The sequence below is a fragment of the Manacus vitellinus genome, unplaced genomic scaffold, assembly GCF_001715985.3.
Source record: "Manacus vitellinus isolate BGI_N305 unplaced genomic scaffold, ASM171598v3 scaffold_50_pilon, whole genome shotgun sequence".
Taxonomy (NCBI): Eukaryota; Metazoa; Chordata; class Aves; order Passeriformes; family Pipridae; genus Manacus; species Manacus vitellinus.
Genome location: NW_021940612.1, coordinates 5,008,943 through 5,021,696, shown reverse-complemented (window position 1 = coordinate 5,021,696; position 12,754 = coordinate 5,008,943). Strand labels below are relative to the sequence as shown.

At 38.7% G+C, this 12,754-nt stretch overlaps 1 protein-coding gene across 2 annotated transcripts in view; it reads left to right on the top strand.

The window, feature by feature from the left end:
- Nucleotides 1-292: 292 nt before the first annotated feature.
- Nucleotides 293-12,754, top strand: part of SLC28A3 (solute carrier family 28 member 3) — a 34,790-nt gene continuing 22,328 nt past the window's right edge. The window contains exons 1-4 of one of the 2 annotated variants that reach the window (XM_008934222.3): nucleotides 293-523; nucleotides 4,652-4,753; nucleotides 8,795-8,877; nucleotides 11,438-11,529. In XM_008934222.3, coding sequence (XP_008932470.1) covers nucleotides 467-523; nucleotides 4,652-4,753; nucleotides 8,795-8,877; nucleotides 11,438-11,529 — 334 coding nt within the window. In that variant the 5' untranslated portion in view covers nucleotides 293-466. Of the gene's footprint in view, nucleotides 524-4,651; nucleotides 4,754-7,559; nucleotides 7,686-8,794; nucleotides 8,878-11,437; nucleotides 11,530-12,754 lie in introns of those variants that run through there. The other variant, XM_018081014.1, reaches the window with a different exon arrangement.

Here is a 12,754-nt window from a genome sequence, read left to right as displayed (position 1 = left end):
CTTCCTGGGTAAACTCCTTAACTACTATAAAAGTAGAGCTGCAATAATTTCACAAAAATAGTTACTTGAGAATACCTGTAAAAAAGACTAAAACTGTGTTGACCTCTCAAAATCTGAGTGTGGAAGATTTTCCCTACACAAGTGAGGAAAGCCAGAAGTCACATTTGCCTTTGGACTCACCCAGAGATACACCCACTAAGACACATTTCTGGTGCCCCTAGGTATCCTCCCTTCTTGTCTCTGAAAACACTGAATGCCATTTTTCATGCTGGCCAGAAAGGCTGTACCAGGGGAGCGAGAAGGTGGAGCTAAGAGTGATCAAGAGTAATCTGAGAGAGCCTCCAGCTAACTAGGCTTCAAGTGATACTTGTTCCGTGGATGGATTAACCAGATTCTGGCTGCTGTTGTCCTGTGCTGCAAGTAGCTTTCAACACTCCCTCAAAACTCTCCTGCCCAGATTAGGCACATGGAGCTGATGGAGACCAACTGTGATCCCTCAGGAGTGCACAATTTGGCCTTCCAGGTAAGCATAGTTTCCTTTGTTTGTGGGGAAGAGAAAGGACTTAAAACCAATGAACAATGCTTAATTCAGTTCCTGAAAAAAGAAAAAGCAATTTCTACTCTCTACTTGCAGATATTTCACAACACTTTACATGCTTTGCTCTGCTATCCTGCCAAAGTACACGACTCTTGTAAAAAAAGCTGGAGCACAATTGACACATTCAGGAGTATGCTCCGCTCACTGCCTTCATGTGCTGCCTGGCATGCAGCTATCTTTGAAAAGTCTCCTGACTCAGTAATATTTCATAGGCTGATGGATCTCACTAGCTTTTCCAACTGCTGTACCCTTTACTTGTTTTTCCTGAGGATAGGTGATTTACTGTTCTGTTGAAGAGAAGGGTCATCATTATGCAACAAGACATATAACTCATCAAAGCAATGTATATTAATAACACAAGAAAAATAATAATTTAATCAGTGGGGCATATCATTCTCCCAGGCATAAAATAAGTGCAATTGTCTTGTTCTGCTCCCAAGAGAGAAGTAGAGAGCCAACCCAAAAGATTCTGCATTTTATATGCATAAAGTAATATTAAAAGCCATTTGAAAAATGCAGATTTCAAAAGCAGAAACACACACACACACACAAAAAAAAAACAACAAACAAAAACAAACAAAAAACAAACCCAAACCAAAAAACCCAATCCCAAGAAAACGGAGTTAGTTATTGTTTCTCAGTGCCCAGCATCCGTGTGCTTTCACTGAAATTAGAGCAGGGAGAAACAAAAATTTACGAAGCCACGGTCAAGCTGTGTCACTGTACTTGTTGCCGAAGGTGCAATAGGTCGGGGGGACACAGTGGCTTTTAAGTATCCTGAAGGGTGCTGTGGTAGCAAAGCAACACCTTGCTCTCCTCTGCAGCCTTTCATCCCTACCCTGCCCCTGAGCTCAGCTAGCAGGAAGTGGGTAGTGGATTGGAATATCAGCCGACACTATTCGAATAACATAGAAAGGTCTTCGTAGAAGCTAGGCATGTGGAATATTGCATAACATCAGGGACATCCAGCCACTCTGTATATTTATTCACTTCGCTATAGAGACAGATAAGCAATAGACTGATGTGAGAGACTGCTGGTCAGGGAATATTTGCGGAATGTAGGCGTGTCAGGGTCAAGTCCTGCTTCAGTCAATAGCTAAGCGGGACAGGTCCAAGAGGAGATAGAGAGATAACTCCCTTAAAACATGATAGCCCACTGGTTAGGTCATTTTCCTGGGTAATCTGAGAAGGCGTCGTGTTTTCACACAAAATGTGTGCCTATGCTAGTGCCATCGGCTTCCAAAGTCTGTGCGTATAAACGCAAAAAGGAGAGGAGCCCTTTCCTAGCTGGAAGCTCGTTGAATGCTCTTGAATAACATAAGCTGAAAATCACCTTTTTCCTCAGCAGTCTCTGTGGAGCATAGTAGAGTGATCTGGGTTAACCTTCTGCCTTGCGCAGCCTAGCTCACCTGGGCCTGGGCCGTGTGCAGGGAATCCAGGTTTTTCCTTTCCTGTCTGTTGTAGAGTTTTGCAAGAGCCTGCAAATCCTCTCTGATTTAAATAATTCAAATGCCAAATCGCTGAGCTATCCAACAATAAAACTTGGTCTGACCCAGGTGTTTTGGTTTTGGTTTTCTGGTTGGTTTAGTTGGTTTGGGTTTTTTTCCTGAAACATCAGAAGGTGCTCACAATTACATTTACACTGTCTATCTCTGACTCAATATGTAAGCTATTCCTTAGAGAAAATAAGACACAGAAGGAAATAAGTAAACTTCTACAAATAGACAAATAAATCACTTCATAGTAGAAGTCAGTGAGAAGTAATCAATCTCATAATTTTTTCCTATTTCTTGTATTTAAATTTTTCTTGCACAAAAAGTGAACACTTGAATTCCTTCAAGATAACAGGGTCTTACAGTATTAAGCAATGAATATCTTACCTAAATCACATCCTCCTTCAAAAATTGGGGATGATGGTAGGGAAGGGCAATGAATGTGGTCATGCAAAAAGACTTGGTAAATGAACAGCTCAACATGAGGGAACTAAACAAACTTTGAAAGAATGCTTCACTTACACGGCAATGCTCTTGCTCTTTAATATTTTGCAAGAGGGGAGTTCCAGTCAGGAAAAGCAAAGCAGCGTATGAAAGCAGAAGCACTTACTTCATACCAATTTTCATCTTGTAAACATTTAAAATAGATGGATCAATTCCGTAATTCTTCAGTTGTGGCCTAAAATATTAATGAAACTGTTATGTAACTATTGCAGCTGAATGGTGCGTTGGACAAAGTGACTTCTAGAGATTTATCCAAATGCAAATTATTCCCTACTTCTGTAGTTCATAGACAGCAACTCCCATGCTTATTGTTTTTCACATGTTCACTGACAAAAGTCCCAAGAAATCTCTACTTTTTCTTGCTCAGCAAGAATTGTAGAAATCTTCAGAGACTATTCCCAGACGCACGTGTGTCAGTTACACAGAACCATACCCCTTTGACTTCACTATGCTGTCCTGTAGTATTTTTAATATATTATTTCTCAATGCTACAGTTAATCACTGCTTTATTTTTTTTTCCCCTTGTATGCAGTGTTCAGTAGACGCTTTTGTTGTCAACTGCAGGGGCAGCTACAGAAAACTCCTGTGACAGCACGGTTAGAAGGCAAACAACAAAAAAAGAAATACCTCCCTCTTAAGGGAATGAAAAGATACTCTTCTCTTAGAAGGAAGAGAACTAATGTATCAAGGCCACAACATACGAATAAACAGCTAATTGTGACTCCTCTCTCCCTCAGACACTCAGGGTTACAGAACCACTTTTACTGAAACAGGGGTTTTTTTATCAGGTTTATAGTCAAAGTGACTTTAAGGAAAATTTGTTACTGAACAGTGTTCCAGTTGTTTCTAAGATCATGTGTCTGCTAAAAGGGAAAATTCAGTTTATTTTTAGTAGTACTGCTTATTCCTGCCTATATCATAATTTACTATAATTATGCTTATTTTGTGTTGTTCATTTGGAAGTGATTGTTTTATTATAAGGCTAAATGCAAATAATGAGATAGTTAATGCAATAAAACCCAGTGACATGGCTGTACTGTAACTGCTGCCATAAGAAATCACTGAAATATAAAACAATTCATAACCTGATATTTTGTTTAAGCAGCTTTCTTACAAAACCAAAATAAGAACTAGACATTTAAGGACCATTAAACAGAGATAATGGATCCTCCATAACATTAAGAAACAAGAAAACTCAGCTTCAGAATTTATTTAAAAAAAAAAATTAGAAATAGTGGAACTGGTTATGGCTGTCTCAGTATACTCTGATAAAAGCTATACCTCAGAGGATTAATGCAGTAAAGCTAACTCCTCTCTTTAAAGACACCCTGAGCGTTTTATTCCAAGAGCAATAGAAGTACATATTTTTTAAAAAATACACATGTACTGCATGTGCATAAGGAGTATATATACCGGAGCAAAGGTACTAACAATCAGGAAAGGCCCAAATAGTCCATTTTGCCCTTGGTGAGGAGGAAGGCAGGATCTTTGTTAACTTGTTGAACCAGTTCTGAGACAAAGGGTAGCAGCCTGAGGACATGTGAGTTTAGTCAAGAAAATAGCAGATACCCATTAACTGAGCACCATCCATGGCTGATGCAGCTTTGTGCAACAGTGCAAGGACTGGAAGAGTCAAGCTCTGTACACCGAGTTTTGGACTCCCTGTACTAGTAAAGAAATGCACAGAATTGTAGAATCATTTAGATTGTAAAAGACCACTGAGATTATCAAGTCCAATCTAGCTCCACCCTTTTCACCACTTAACCACGACCCCAAAGTGCCACATCTACAGGTTTTTGGAACACTTCAGGCCTGGTCATTCCACCACTTCCCTGGGCAACCTGTTCCAGTGCCCAACCACCCTCTCAGCGAAGAAATATTTCCCAGTATTTAATCTAAATCTCTGCTGCTGCAACTTGAGGCCATTTACTGTCATCTATTCACTTGTTCATTTGGAAGTACAGGCATCAGAGCATACATCATTTCTTACCACATATAGAAAGTCTTTCAGCTTCTGATTTGAGCCAACACAATTTCTGGTCTTGTCATGTTCTAGAATGACAGTGAAAGTGTGGATGCTACAAATCTGAAAGGCCTCGGAGACAGTTCACAGAAAATCAAGAATTCACAAAAAAAGAGAACAGGACACACTAATCAGGTATGGTTTTTTCTTTCTTTTTTTTTTTTTCCAAATAATGTTATGTAAGTTCTCAGACCTAAAATTCAATGTCAGTAATTGGCTGTGATAACACAACCAAGACAAATATTTTAACAAAATTTGAATTTCATTTGAAGTGTATAAACTGACAGAGAAGTGAGTTCTGTTCTCAAAAATACATCTAGGTAAAAACATGTTAAAATATCAGGATGTATAAGGTTCAGAAAAAATTTATTCTTTTGTTATAATGGCTTCATACAAGATACAAAAGAGGCATGAGAAATGGCAGTCAGAGGGAATACTGTGGACATGGAGTTGACATAGAACCATTTTCTCATGAGAAGGTAGAAAAGGAGAATCTTTAAACAATGGGTTTAGTGATACAATCTTTCAGTCTGACAGAGAATACATATTATTAAATATTTAATAATAAATTCACTAATATTAAATGAACATCCAAAATAGGGGAAATTGCAGACAAACATAAACTTGGGACAATAGCTCCAGTATAAAACTGACCAGAGAAGGAAGAAATAAACACATTACAGATTACTTTAATAATAAAATTCATTTTGGCTTCTTTTAACTGTTTAAACCAAGACAGTGAGTAGCTCACTATGAAAACATGAGAGTCAGGTTAAAAAAACTAGAGTCTAGTATTAACATTTTCACATCCAGTTCAGAAATAAACTTCTATTCTAAATGTTCCATTATGTTGTAATCATATCTACTTGCCAATTTTGGTGATGGTACTTGAATGAGCACATAAGAAATACCTGATGCAGTGGTAGTAATTTCTATCCTCCATTGTTTTTTCTGGCTATAATCAGAGGCAGCAAAAGCATGCTGCCAAAGTAATGCCCATGATTTCAAAGTTAAAGTAATTCCAGATATACAGTAGTAGAAAGGATCACATGGAGTGTTCTGATATGCAGTCCTGGGAACTAGACTGGGATCTGAGATCTTAGGAGAGAAAGGTTGTAGATGATACCTATAATTTTCTCTTCAAAAAAAAAAAGCCAGAAAAAAGGAAATTTTTAAAACAAAAAGAAAAAAAAAGGACTTTCAGAATTGATTGAAACTGTAGAAAATTGGAGAAAATAGTGGCAGTCAATGAAACTTGATTTTTATCAGAAAAACCAATTTCCAACTGAAAGACTCCATCTGAAAGCATTCAGCCTCTACTTGGTGAAAGTTTAGCAGAGATGAGTATACCCACATTGACACTTTCCCAGGCATACTGTGACTGATGCATAAAAATTTATTTTGAGGGTCTGCAGCGTATGGATTTTGCTCGAGCCTAGCTGGCAGCAGTCTATAAGCTCCACACAGCCCTTGGGTTACCCTCAGTAAGGGCCAACACTCACCAAGAGCCAGATCTGATATTATGTTTGTCCACTAGAAAAAAACAGAAGAAGAAAAGGGGTTTGGATCCGTTCTCCATTTTCCTTGTGTATCTGCCTAGTTTCACACAAAGTCGTCTTTTATTTCAGATTTTCTGAACACCTTTTAATGTCAATGTAGGAAAGTATTTGTGACAGTAAAATAGTGACATAATAATATTCTGAGCATATTTAAATACATTGTAAAAAATGTGAAAATATTTGGATTGATTTTTTTTAATTCAAATACTTGAAAGGAAAAAGAGGTTATATTCTCAAGACAAACCGTATATTTCACAAAGTCAAAGAGCCAGAGCCCAGGTTGTGGGTGATCCAAGTCTAGGGAGTATGCAGTGGTATGGGGGAAAGTGATGGGGGAGCACGGTCTGGCCTTGTCAGCACGTGAAGTAGGGGCACTGGGGATGCTGGTGGGGATGAAGGAAATACCTGGAGGACATGAGCTTCAGGCTGTGACTGGGAGAGTGGACATAGTGCCAAAGAGAGTATAGATGGCTGTAAATGTGAAAGCATGGCTCTTCACCACAGAGGGATGGGACTCTCCTGGTTTATAATGTAGGTTCAAAAGTCTGTGAGAAACACTTCTATGCAACAAACCCCAAACTTAAGCCCAGGAATAAATGATATTTACATACTATCAGCACTCTTTGTCCCTCAGGTGACAAGCCTAACTCCTGCAACCACTGAGAAGAGTTACTGCCAGTTACTAAAAATAGTAGCAACTTAGTAGGCATTTTTCAGGTTTGCTTTATCTCACAGTCAAGACGAAAGAGAGAAACAGATTGAGTTTAGCAAAAATCAACCATAAGTATCAGTGCAGCTTCACAGAGCTACACAACTCTTCCACACGCACCCCTCCAAAAACTGCAGTCAAGAGGAGCAAGAGACTCCTCTTCGTGTCAGGCTCAGCTTTCCCTAGGGGAATGAACTTCCACATATATACCTCTCCACTCTCTTCAAGTTTCAGATCATTCAAAGTCTGAAGGCATTTGACAGGCTGACAGTGATGAAGTTGTTCAGTTGGGAGAAGAGAAGGCATTGGGAAGATCCCACTGCGGCCTTTCTGCACTTAAACCAGGCTTCTAAAAAAATGGGGGAAAACAACTGTTCATAAGGGTAATGATAGGACAGTGAAGAAGGGTGGGTTTAGATGAGGTATCAGGAAGAAATTATTTACTGTGAGGGTGGTGAGGCACTGGAACAGTTTGCCCAGAGAAGTTGTGGATGCCCCATCCCCAGAGGTGTTCAAGGCCAAGCCGATTGAAACTTTGAGCAATCTGATCTAGTGGAAGGTGCCCTTCCCCATGGCAGGGAGGTTGGAACTAGATGATCTTGTGGTCCCTTCTAACATAGGCTGTTCTAAGACTGTGGTTCAAATCTTTTCCTAGCAACTATCTGAGGGACTTCCGGCAGCCCCTGCAGCAGGAAATCCAGACAGAATGCAGGGGCCAGGGCAAGGTCTGTGGTGGGCCTTGCTTTCCACAGCAGATTGGGGGATGGAATTAGAAACAACAGTGACAGAAAAAGAAAAGGTAAACCTACTTGCAGATTGCCACTGTTCCAAAAGTGGCTGGGGGTACTGTGGGCCACTCCTCTCAAGAGGGTAGAACACGTCCACTCGATCAGGCACCCTGGTGCTGGCCGGGCACTGCGGGGCAAGCAGCTGGTCATGCTGCCCTGCCACAGCATTCAAAGGGGGAGGGACGAGCGTGGCACCCAGGGCCCAGCTGGGTACACCGCTGTCTGAATGCAATGGTCGCCTACCCTGGGCCATCAGCCCCTCCATAGGCCCCACCATGAGCATGGAGGGCTGTAGCTGTAGGACAGGGGCTTTCCCTGTGCTCTGCTGGACAGTGATGGGGGAAGTAACGTAGTGTGGGCTTGGCAGCCCCCATGGGTGTGCCAAGGAGCTTGGGGGTGTTGTGCTGCTCCTGGCCACCTCAAGACAGTCTTCAAACAGGGTGGATGTCAGCCTGTAGTTGCTCAAAAGCTATAATGTGGCCAGGCTTACGTGGATTCAGATAGCAAAAATCTGTTTTCCAGATGAAAGTGCACTATCTGGCCAAATTTTGTGTTTCTGCTACAAAGTCTGTGGATGATAGCTCTCTTTAAAAGATTGTTAGTTATTATCCTTTCAGAGCAGCTTTTCTTAAGAGTAAATCTCTTCGCTTAGTTAAATTTTTTAAACAGTAAGCTTCTCTCAATTTAACCATTATCTCTACACAAAAGTTCCATCCATATTGAAGTTTGGAATGTCTACATGAGGTGCTGGGCAAGCTGGCTAAATAGCAGCTCTGCTGTCCCTACCTCTTGCTGTGCAGCTCTTGCTTTTTGCCTCTCTGCAGTGGTACTCTGTATGAGACCCCACCCTCTTCAGCTCTGAGTAACACTGGTATGTCTTCTCCCTTTTATTTCCCTTTTGAAAATGGTGTGAATGGCTTGAGAACAGTTCACAGCTAAACACTAGGTTTGCCTGATACTGGTCACAGAGTTGGTGGCAGACAAGAGAGCTGGAGCCATGCACACATTGCAGACTAGAAATTTGAAACTGCTTCAGCAGTGTGCCAGTTGAGATGTTTTTTATACCTTGTTTAACAAGCATGCACCCCTCTCGCAACCTCAGCATGGATCTGTTTTCCAGGGGGATGAATGCATCAATATTGAGAGTGATCTACTTGAAAACAAATGTGCCTCAGTAGATGATGAGCAACCACGCTTGAAAGGGTATGCATTACAAATGAGTAAGTTTTGCACTCACTTCATCCTGGCCTAAGCAAAAAGCTGCTAGTTTCTGCTTCTGGAGTGACAGCTCTAAATTTCACTGCCATACCCCTATGCTGCATAGATGTTTGTATCACCTAGCAATTTGTGTAATACAGGAACACAGCATGTTTAAAATTATTGTACCTTACAACTGACGTGGGTGATTGTGGAATTATCCTTTTAAAGCTTTGCAAATTAAAGGAGCAGTATTTTTAATTTTTGTACAATAACTACTTTTCCAGCATTTCCATAACAGTTTTTTAAAGTAAGGTCTCTTTAAGCCTCTTTCAGAAAGTTAAAGATTCACTATTGTCTTTCAGTTTGCATAGTCATTTACCCTCATGCAAAATAAGAACAGAACAGCTGTGGGAAAAGCCATTTTGATGGAGCAAAATTATTACACTTCCTTTGCACTGTTTCCAAGTGACCACAGAGCAAAAACATACATCTACATTTTACTTGAGGATTAGGTTTTTCGATTTTTTGCCTTTTTTTTTTTTTTTTGAGAAAACAAGAAACCCTCTATAGAAGATACAATACTTAAAATTATATTTTGATGTAGTTTTCTTGTATTTTTTTTTCTGCCATGCTGAATCTTCATTTGTGTTATTATCTTCTTTCAATGACAGATAGTACTGAATAGCCTGTGGTCTGAGACAGCCCCTTTGAAAGATCAGTCTATTGATAACGATTCACTACAAGTGCAAGGTGTTAACATTCACTTCTGGAGTACATGTGCAATAGAAAATAGATTTCTGAGTTGCAAAATGCAAACAAGAATAGTTTGGGCATAAACAAATATTTCATACTAATGTGCTTAAGTGAGATCTGTTTTTTCAACATCTTCGGTTAAGTAAAAGCCATCAGCAATGTGCTGCATTTCAAGACTCTAGTATCAGCTTTTGGGAAATAATATTTCCTTAGTAAATTAACCAGATTTCATAAGGAAGATTTTTTTTCTGTCTTCTTTCAGAAGGGAGCTGCATATTTATGACATATGTCTGGATATTTAAGATCTTTTGGTGCCAAAAGACCACCAAAGTGATAATAGCCTAAATTAATAAAACAAAAAGTAGATATATTAAAGCAAATAAGAGATTACAAGAAATTCTAGTCTGAAAGTAAAGGACTCATAAGTAGCAGTAACAGACAGTAGATATTATTTTTTTTCTCTTGGTTGATAAATGAGCCATAAATTTCATAAAGTAATTGGCTTAGTCATGCATCTATCTCTCATTTCTCCTTTTTTTCTTTTTCTGTTGTGTCTAACCTCTCTGCTGAGATTGGATAGATAACCTAATGTTCTTATAAGTTAAAAAAAAAAGATGCTGTGATTTGTAAAGCAACAGGAATTCTCAGAACTAAACTTGAAACATCAAAAGCAATCACAATTTCTGAGAGATTGTATAACACTTTTACTGCTGAAGGCAAGTGTTCCTGCTCTATTTTTTTGCTGGTATGAATTAAATTAATATTACTTATTTCACCCGAAATTAATTTAAATTTAATCAAATTTTTTTTAAGTGCAGAAAAGAAGGGTATTTTTGAATTTCGGTATGCATCTAACTCCAGCTGCATCTAGTTTCCAAACAAGTAGAGTCTGGATAATTAGTATTTCTAAATATAATGTTGTTTTTATAGAATGAGGGTGTGAGACACTGCTTCAGAGATGACGTTCTAAAGCAGTGCCTCTGAGATGACAAAGGTACAGCTGTGATTTCTTTTTCAGCTTGCACAATATGAGGATGTTTATGTAGCTACAGCTTTCGTAACTGTAATACATCTGTATCATCAGCATACTTATAATTGGAAATCTGTGTTGAATTAACTCCATTAACTGTTATTTCTCTAAATTTCAACCTCCTTCATGAAATCACTCTGTGTCACCTTTATTGAGTTGAGGAAATAAAGAAAGTGAAACACATAATAGTTGGAAGAACTGATACTACAGCAGGATGTTCAAATATAACATAATTTTAACTTCCATGAGCTGATGAGGTGAAAAGTTAATGTAATTCACAACCAAATTTTCAAAAATCCAGAAACATCTATGCCCACTGTAATAAGGTTTTAGGTGGATATTGGTTATTTTACACAAAAAATGCAGCCTTAGGCCTTCACAGTTGTGGCAACCCTACTGCTCCACATAGTAGTGCTGGGCCAGTTGTATTAACAGACTTCATGGGTCTATTAATGGGCCCAGAGTCTGTACCTACCTTAACAGACCTCTTCACAGAACTGCTGCACATCAGGGGCTAGTGGAACTGGCCTGTTGACTTTGGTCTATTGTAATTAACGGATTGTCCAGTTAGATTTCTGCCATATTTTCTTTTTTACTTGTCCAACATCAATCCAAAGAAATCTCGCTCAAAGGGCACAATTTTATTTGGCACCTGGGGAGCCAAATTTAACCATTAACAAGTTCCAACTGCAGTAGAGAAATTTTGACCAACTTAACCCAATTTTCTTCTGCAAAAGCTTACATTTTCTGTTCTTCATTATTTTTTTCCTATTTTTCTAGGCAATTAGAAAAGAACTATGATAAAATCTGTGAATTTTACAAGAAACATAAAATCAGAATTCGCTATGTGATCTATGGAATTTTAATGACAGGTAGAGTATATATTACACTCAGGGTTGCTGAAGTTTTATTTAAATGCCTGCATGAGATTATAGGCTGTGCTTGTCTTCTATCTGACACAAAAAACTCTTGTCCATCTTTCAAAACGCATTTCAAAGGAATTAAAAGTGAATTTAGTACCAGAAAAAAACTACAGATCACAAAACTTTCTCTCATTTCAAAACAAAACCCACAAATCTTGCTAAACTGCTCCTTTGGCATGTTTCCACTCTGACTAACAATTATGTTCATGATAGCAGGATAGTTAAGTCTTTATGTCTACTCCACTGCCAGCTGCCTCCAAAATTACAGTTTCAGGAACTTGCCCAAAACTATGAAATCACATTAAAGAAAAGAGTCAGGCACCAAACAGGACTAAAGTCAGTAGGAGTTTTCTTTTCTGACCCATATCACTCAATATCCACAAAAAAATGTTTTTTCAGAGGAAATGTGTTTATGACAGCATGCACTGAAGAATCATTCAGATATTCTTCTTTCTCTCTTTCCTAATTAGCCAGTAGGTTGGTTTGTTTCACCAAGTTTGTTTTTGTGATTTTCTTACTACTACCACTGAGAACATATAGAACTGAAACACATTGGTGAGGTAAGCACCAGTATACCAGAAAATGGTTATAAAAGCGCTGTTTGCATGCTGTCTTCATAACATCAGCTTTTCTTGCTTTGTCATAGTAGAGGCATATTATGGCTCAAGAGAACAAGTGGTTGCTAAGGATATGTCAGGGTTACATATAGTAATTACACAAAAAAACAACTTACCTTACAAAAATAAGTAGTCTTTCTTCCTTATTTACCATAGACAAAATCAAATTATTATTTACAAGAACTGAATATTTCTTTGGCCAGCATATATCAGCAATGAGACTGCCAAATGACAAATAATTTCACAGCTTTTTTTAAGAAGTAAGCTTCTCTTTTAAGCTTCACTTTTAAGCCTTAATTCAGGGGGCCATCAAATCAGTCAATTTACATATTTCCAGGGGTTTTTTTCTAGTTTTATGGGATACACTCATTCTCTTATGAAAGAAGGAATGAGACTCATGCTCTTAATTCACAGTTTTTACACAGGAAAAAGAGGTTCCGTGTTTTTCTTTGTATTTAATTTTCTCAAGTGGTTAACATGTTTGATATGAACTTGGCCAAAGCATATAACCTTCTCTAACAGAATGAAAGCCATCTTTCATATCGTGACCATACTAC